Genomic DNA, 8147 nt, shown 5'->3' with positions numbered 1-8147 from the left:
TTTAGCCCTTCCGTCCACATTAAAAGTTGTAATCACTTTGAATTCAAGACTTTCCTTTATTGGTGAGCTGATTTGGGGAAATTAAACTTTTCAGCAAACATTGAGTTTCTGGGTTGCTATGGTTACCCCTCAGGGTGCCTGTGCAGCTTCATATTAACGAGTTTATGTTCACAAGTTCATATTCACACATATTAACATGAGTTAATCACACACAGGCAACTGCAAACTGTTAAGATGGTTCCCTAAGCTAGAGATAGCTAGGATAGTTAATAGCCAGGTTAACTGCTCCATATCATCCCGTTAAATAGTCTGGTAGGAATACATGACCCTCCTTACTTTAAAACGGGTATTCCTGAACACTGAAAACCATGCTTTTCAAAAACACTGCCCTATAGGCAGATACATTTGAAAACTGGAGTTGTAGCGTGAACAGGGGCAACTGAAGTTTTCAGACATTCGGTTGGCATGGCATGAGGGGTAGCTTGCGCTTGAGAGGCTATAACGTCAAAATAAACATGGAAGGTGTGCTTGAACTATGGGTGAAAATACGGTTTAAAGTATTCTGCGTAAACCGTGGCCATACAGCTAGCTGGTGGGACAATTTTGTATATGCCTACGTATATTAAATGATATATCACATAAACATTTAAAAAAAATAACATTTCAGGTGTTTGTATTTTTCAAATTTCTCGCAGGCACATAGGACATTTAGCAGCTGATATGTCATGCTGAAACACCTCTTGTTTTGTTATGAATACATAATTAGGCGCACTTTACGCATCTCCTCCCATCTCTTTGCGACGAACACCCACTTTCCCTTATACCCTCCCAGCAGCAGTAATCTAAAGTGCGCCACCTTTGTAAATACGGTTTTATGTTTTTACCCGCTATTTTACGCCTGAAATGCGCAATCCTGTTAGTAAATGAGGCCCTTAGAGTTTTCAGAATGTATCTATTGACCAGAGATTGTGGTTATATTAGTCAAGTCGACTGTCTATTTGAGTATTTGTTATGACTACTCAGTCAATTTCTTTTCTGTTTTGAAAAGTATAGTTTTTTCCAATTTTGCTTATTAGTATTTTTCATGATTTTTACTGCCTTTTTGGCCTTCTTTGGGAAATTAAAAGATTCCCATCTTACAACTTAACCTCCTGAGTCCTCCTGAGAGTTTTTCCATCTTGCTCAAACCGCACGGACACATCTACCCTTAACACGTTGCCAGAAACGGAACGGAAAATATCTTTATGTGACAGTCATTTATGCACCGCTATGCCGTAGGTCGAGTTACTATCTGTGGGGTAGCTCTTCACCTACAGTAAGTTCAAAGTTAAAATTCAAATTGATTAGTACTGCTCTCCGTTGAGCATTCACCTATGTACTTAGTAAGGGATAATGTATAGAACGCCGGTCATTATCGGGAAAATAAGCCCCGACAGGGCGAACAGCACCCCGACGCGTTCTATACATTATCCTGCTTATTACACGTCTACTTGCCAAAACGAAAAAATAACTTAACACAGTGTGTCTTTTTATAATATTATTTTAATTACAATTTATTTGTTACCATTCGTGGTGTTAAAAAGCAGAGAAATAGTTCGCCAAAGACGTTGAACATTCTTTAGAACACAGCTGCTCAACTGTCAGCTGAAACTCAAGATCAGATCAGCTGACGTCGCTAAGCAACGGAATACACTGAGGTTGATAAATTACCGGACTACTTGCGGAGTGCTACGAAAGACGTGAATCCGAGGCAAAAAGGCCACTTCCCTTGACAGCGGTCAATTATGCATAGCAACGGTCAAATATGGAAAAATAGTTGAAAGGAGCATTCTACAGCATTAAGAAGAGCCGTGTAATAAGATAAATAATTAGAAATTATACTTTGACTTCTTTGACAATTACTTGTCCTTCTACTTGTATATAGAGATTGTTTACTCCATGGTCAGCTCTGATCTCCAAGGAGTCAGTCAAGAGCAAATGAGTCCACTGGTCCACTTGCACTGGTCCACCTACTGCTCAGCTTTGTAGGGGTTTGGGGGAATAGTACAGTAGGTCATATTTAAGGGGACAACAAGGATGGGGTACGGGTGGGTGGTGTATTGGTGGGTGGTGTCGGACCGATTGTGTTGGGCCATCAGGGGGGTTTGTATTTCTGTCACCTTTTTGACCCCCGATGAGTTTCCAACCCTGTACAGATACATTCATATCTCAGTAGAAGCATTCAAGATCATGTTGCTGTCTACAGCTAATGTAGTGTCCCAACATGCAGTCATTCATTCAAATTCAAATGAATATGCTGACACTTTAAAAACCCAGTTTCGTTTGGCAAACCACCAGCATTTTTATTGCAATCAGTTAATTACAATACGTTTTTAATGTCATAACTTTTTTGCAAATCACCACGTTCACAATTCTCTTTCTACTTGCAATCAAACACTGAACCCTACAAGGGACTTCCATTAAAATGTGACACTGATGAACTAGTTGGAAGGAAGAACAAAATGTGATGTCGGTGTTGGTCACTCACCGGTCCCTGTTTTCAGGTGATCCATGCTTTTAGACTATCAGCTTTACGGTTTATGATAGAGCTAACTCAGGACCCATTTTAGTTTGGTGCTCTTTTTAAAGATCTGATGATCTGTTACCAGCTGTTCAACAGTAGCTCCATGGCTATGCTTAGTGGAAATCTAATGTGTCAATCTAATGTCTTTTTTTCTAGTGGGGATCATGATTTTCGGGAAGGAGTGGTCAGAGAAAAGCTGTGTGGGGAATGTTATTCTGGGCAGCTATGCATTTGAAAATCAAGCACCTCCAAATCAGTGTGTAGCTGCAGAAGGATTGGTGGATGACAAACACCTTACCGTTGTCCTCACCCCAAATCTGATCAGTAGTGAGCTCACACTGGAAGAGTTACAGCGGAGGATGGAAGAATGTGTCTCCCTATGTGGTCCAGGTCCCCAGGCATATATTTTGGTTGCAAAACCTCAAGACCTCACAGAAGATGACCGTAAGAGAGTGGAGAGGATCTTGACCGCTGTGGTTGATCAGGCTTTGGAAAGTACCCTTGTAGTGAAGTTCTTACCTGAAGACGAAGATGAAAATGAAGATGGGGTTGGTAGCAGTGTTGATGACAATGACAGTGATGCCTTGTATTGTCTGATACAAGTCTGTGGAGGACGGTGTTACAGATTTAACAGAAAACATGAAGAGGACCATATGCAAGTGGAGATTCTGAAAAAGATTGAAAATATAATAACTAAGGATGAAAAACAATCCCTTTTCTCACAAAGCCAGAAATCAAATCCTGAAATTGTTTGTAAGTAATCCCATGGGCTCAATCAGTTTTGAAGCCATTATTAGTCCAATATGAAGTAGTATTACTCTTTCTTATTGCTTTACTCAGTGTTTTCCTGCTTGAAATACTAATGTTTGCAACTAGGACATAGTACTATTCCACAGACTTTCTTGACTTAATATTCCATTTCTCTGTCTTCCACAATCTAACAGCAAGTTCGTCCAAGCACGCTGAACTGATGAGTAAGTTGTGATGATGACATGTATACTGTATAGTATTAACAGGTGTGGTGTGATTCTAACTGAAATACCATCCATCCATCCATTGATCCAAACACACATCCACCATCTCTCAATACCTGCCTGTCAAGTAGTTTTGACATAGCACTCAGACTATGAACATAGAAATGAATGGAAGGGAATAATAGTATTGTAGTCAGTTTTCTGTTTTATTCAGGTTTGGAAAAACCCCTGTTATAGACTTGGAATATGGTACTGAGGGGTGTTTAGCTTTTTCTTAGCTCTTTGTGAGTCCTATGTCATTTGATTGGTTTTCCTGGAAAAGGCATCAGTTGAATATTAGTGTTAATATTTTGGTGAACATATGAAATACAAAACTACAAGCTGCACCTTTGATTATTTGCATTCATCTTCTACAATAATAATATTTAAGTAAGGACAACATAGAGAGCACTTCCCGTCCTAACTGGCACTTCGACTAGTGCGTAACTTGCAATTACAGCAGTTACACTTCTGCACTCTTTCTTTCTTTTTATTTCATTTTGTTATATTTCTAATGTAAAGTAGTATTTATTTATTGTTACACCAGGTTCTATTGCTCGTAGCTTGAATATTCTCTCCCTTGTACGTCGCTTTGGACAAAAGCGTCTGCTAAATGACTAAATGTAAAATGTAAATGTAACATAGCATAGCATGTTAGCATCACTCTGTTTAATTTCACGGTGAGTTAGACGTGTCAGGTCTAGTATTGCACTGAATAAGGATAATAGAAAGGTATCGTAATACCATGCCATTAAAAACATAATGCTGTTAAAAACGGTATTATACCCCATTTTAGAGAAAAAAAAGATCTAAATGATTGTCTGCAAATTTCCACTATGGTGCAGATATGGTGAATAGAGAAAGCGACACATGTTTTGCAAAGCACTCTGCAGTATCCTTCATGAATGAAAATGTTGACAATGCAATAAAATAACTAAATGTGAAATCCAGAGTAAAAGCATGAAGAAAATGACGGCCAGGTTGAGGAATACTTGTGTTTACAACTTTTTCTTTTCTTTCCGTTCCGATCTCAGCATCTTTGCCACACATGAATTTGATGCTGTTTGGGAGGAAAGAAATCCAAAGGACATCCATCGGCAACATCATACTATCACAGTCTTACCCAAAGCTGAATTTCAGTTCAAACTTTTTGAGGAGGCAAGCTGAAGTATGTGGATATGCAGTCTCTCTGGTTGAAGTGCCAAGTCTTGCCACAACGCCTCTCTCACTAAACGTGCTGTTAAAGAAATGCCACCATTCCATCTCTCAGTGTGCACCTGGGATCAATGCTTTCCTACTCGCTCTGCCTGGGGGTCACTTTACTGATGAAGACAAAGAGGAGTTACAGATTATTCAATCCATTTTTGGTCCCGATGTGAAAGACTACATTATGATACTCTACACAAATGTGTCATGTCCTAAAGTACAGGATAGTCTGCAAGAGAAAAAACATCTAGAGCACCAATTTCATAAAGGTTGCTTTGTGCTTAGCCAGGAGGGTGGGCGTGAGGAGATATCTGAAATGCTCAAGAAGATTAAGGGCAAATCAGACAAATGTTTCACCACTGATATGTTTGTGGAGGCTCAAATAGAGGAGAGAGACACGGAAAAAAAGAAAAATGAACAGTTGATGAAGCAGCTCAACAGCTCAGCAGGTAAGACATATTTTGCTTTTCTATTTTGCTTAGGTAGTGTCCATACTACATCCATAATATTGCATTGCATTACTTCACCTTTTCTTATGTAATAATTTGCACACAGCATTTAAATTTTTTTCCTCTTAGTCCTTGAAAGCACTTGAACATATTAAACTCTGGGATTTCATTTTTTAAGTGATTATCAAAAAAGTTTGTATGTACACCACAGCTTCGTCATTGAAAACGTACAGTACATTTCCATGAATGTTATTAATGGACAATGGAAATGGTGATACCATATCTCATTCATTTTATTTTGTAGTCCAGAATCCAGACAGCACCCAAGATTGTGTCAGGATCGTGCTGATTGGAAAAACAGGAGTTGGGAAGAGTGCAACAGCAAACACCATTCTGGGGAAAGATGCGTTTAAATGTGGACATTGGAGCACATCAGAGACGACCTGTTGTCAGAAAGACACAGCACAAGTAAATGGCCGATCTGTTGCTGTTGTGGACACACCAGGGCTGTTTGATACAGAAGTCTCAAATGAAGATGTCAAGAAAGAAATTCTGAAGTGTTTCAGCTTGCTGGCCCCTGGACCCCATGTGTTCTTGCTGTTTCTTTCAATTGGTACCAGGATGACACAGGAGGAAAAGGAGACGTTGAATCTCATCAAAGATACCTTTGGGACCGGGGCAGAAAAGTTTACCATTACCCTTTTCACAAAAGGGGATAATCTAAAATCTTCAATTGCGCAGTACATTGAAAAAGGTGATCGTTCAATTAAACTACTAATATCTGAATGTGAAGGACGGTATCACGTGTTCAATAACGAAGAAAAAGGGAATTGCAAACAGGTGACTGAGCTGATGGAAAAAATTGACAGGATGGTTGAGAATAACGGTGGGGGTTGTTACACCAACGAGATGTTCCAAATGGCAGAAACTGCAATTAAAGAGAAGTTTGAAAAAATTATGATAGAGAGGGAGTTGGAAATTAAGAGGGAGAAGGAACAGCTTCAAGCCAAATTTGATGAGGAAATAAGAGCAATGAAGGACGAAAAGACAAGGGAAGTACAGAGGGAAAGAGAAGAGAGAGAGAAGCTGCTGAGAGAAAAAGAGGAGTATATCATCACGGAACGTCAAAGAAGAAATGAGAGAGAGAGGAAGGAAAGGGAAGAGAGAGAAGCAGATGATAAAAAGAGGAGAGATGAAGAAGAGATCCAAAGACGGTTATGGACTAGAACCTTAGAGGAAGTTGAGCAAAAGCACAAGGAACAGAAAGAAGTGTGGGAGATGGAGCACAAAAAACAACTGGAAAAAGAGAAAGAGAGGGCAGCAAAAGAACACGAGGAATGGCTTGAAAGGCAAAGAAAAGAGAGATCTGAATTTGAGAGAAGACAAGAAGCAGAAAGAAAGAGAAGGGATGAAGAAGAGAGGTCTAGGAAGGAGAACGAGGAACTGGAGAGACAGAAGTTAGAGGCTAGAGTGAAGGACGCTGAAAAGCTGACTGAGGAGATTCGCAAGGAGAGAATGAAACAGTTGAGGGAGTGGGAAGATGAACGAATGAAAGAAAAACAAAATGAGCGAAAGGAGAGAGAGGAGTGGGAAAAGTTGCAACAGAAAATGAAAGAAGACTTTGTAAACGAAAAGGAAAGAGAAAGAAAAGAGAGGGACTCTAAAGAAGAAGCGCAAAGAGAACAAGAAAGGAAAGAAAGGGAGAGAATTGAGAACAAACATGCAGAAAAGATAGAAGACATGAAGCATGCTTGGGAAAAGCAAGAAAAGGAATGGACTAAAGCAAGAAAAGAAGAAACAGAAAGAAGGCAGAAAGAGGATGAGGAGAGTCGGAGGAAGATCAGAGAGCTTCAGGAAGAATTTGAAAGAGAAAAGGAAGAGGAAAAGAAAAGGAGAAAGAAAGAGGATGAAGACAGAGAGGAAGAGCACAAGAGAAAGTTAAAGGAAATGGAAGAACAGAATCAAAAGGAAATTGAGATGTTGATCAAGAAATATGAGGACGAGGCCCGAAAGAAAGCAGAGGAAAAGAATGGATTCTTAGAAAAATTCAAAGCACCAATTGAAGCTTTACAGAAGTGTGTTCTGCTTTAAATGTTTTACGGTGCAAACCCATGACACCGTAACAAGCAACACGATATTCTAAATCCCATGCATTTCAACGGGAGTCAATCCATTGTGACGTAGACCACTGTTTTGGGCGACGCGACTGAAAACATTTGGAAAAAGTTGAATCCTATGCAAATGAGGAGCGATTTTCTCCGGCAGCAGCCAATCAGATTGTTTGTCTCTGGTGTTGTCTCTGGCGGTTTGAAAATTGCAGGACTGTGGCGTCCTTTGGTTGTTTAATTTGCTAAAAAGAAAGGCTTGGATGGCCTTGTAAGGGCTTGTTGTTGTTCCTAATATGTTATATATTTAATCCTGGGCTTATTTGAACAGAATGACAGTTTTGATATAAAGACAAGTGAATAGATAGCCTACTAACTGGCTAGCCTGCTAACTATCTCACTAGTCCAGTCTGTTATGCTAGGGTGACCATATTTGAGTTTGTGAAAAAGAGGACACTTCGTCGCGAGGTAGGGGGCATGGTAGTGTATAGCATACAGATGACACCGCCAACTCTCCCCGCGACGAAGTTTTGCCATCTTTTCCACATGCAGATGTCATGGGCTGTTGTAAACAATGCAACTAGTGGAAGCGGCAAGGTGCTCAGTGTTGCCAGATTGGAAATGGCGAAGTATCGTACCAAATGCTCAAAATTATCGTCTTTGGAGGATAATTATCGTACATCTGGCAACACTGAGAGGGCTGTCGACCAATGACAGTTCTCTCTACAGTCAGAGGTCGCGCAAGAAGGTGGAACGTAAGGGAGATGCCCTTTCCAAAACTTGTAAGGGCGGAAAAACTAGTTTGTGAAAG

General features: G+C 40.0%; 1 protein-coding gene across 1 annotated transcript; it reads left to right on the top strand.

Annotated features, from left to right (window-relative positions):
• Positions 1–4604: 4604 nt before the first annotated feature.
• LOC116224035 (trichohyalin-like) lies at positions 4605–7648 on the top strand. Its single transcript, XM_042710025.1, has 2 exons — positions 4605–5231; positions 5536–7648. Exons 1-2 carry the CDS (start codon positions 4625–4627, stop codon positions 7320–7322), a joined length of 2394 nt encoding a protein of 797 aa, XP_042565959.1. The 5' UTR covers positions 4605–4624; the 3' UTR covers positions 7323–7648.
• Positions 7649–8147: the final 499 nt, after the last annotated feature.

Source organism: Clupea harengus, chromosome 16 (genome assembly GCF_900700415.2).
Source record: "Clupea harengus chromosome 16, Ch_v2.0.2, whole genome shotgun sequence".
NCBI classification, from domain to species: Eukaryota; Metazoa; Chordata; class Actinopteri; order Clupeiformes; family Clupeidae; genus Clupea; species Clupea harengus.
The sequence above is the reverse complement of the archived record's forward strand: the minus strand, read 5'-3'. Positions and strand labels throughout refer to the sequence as shown.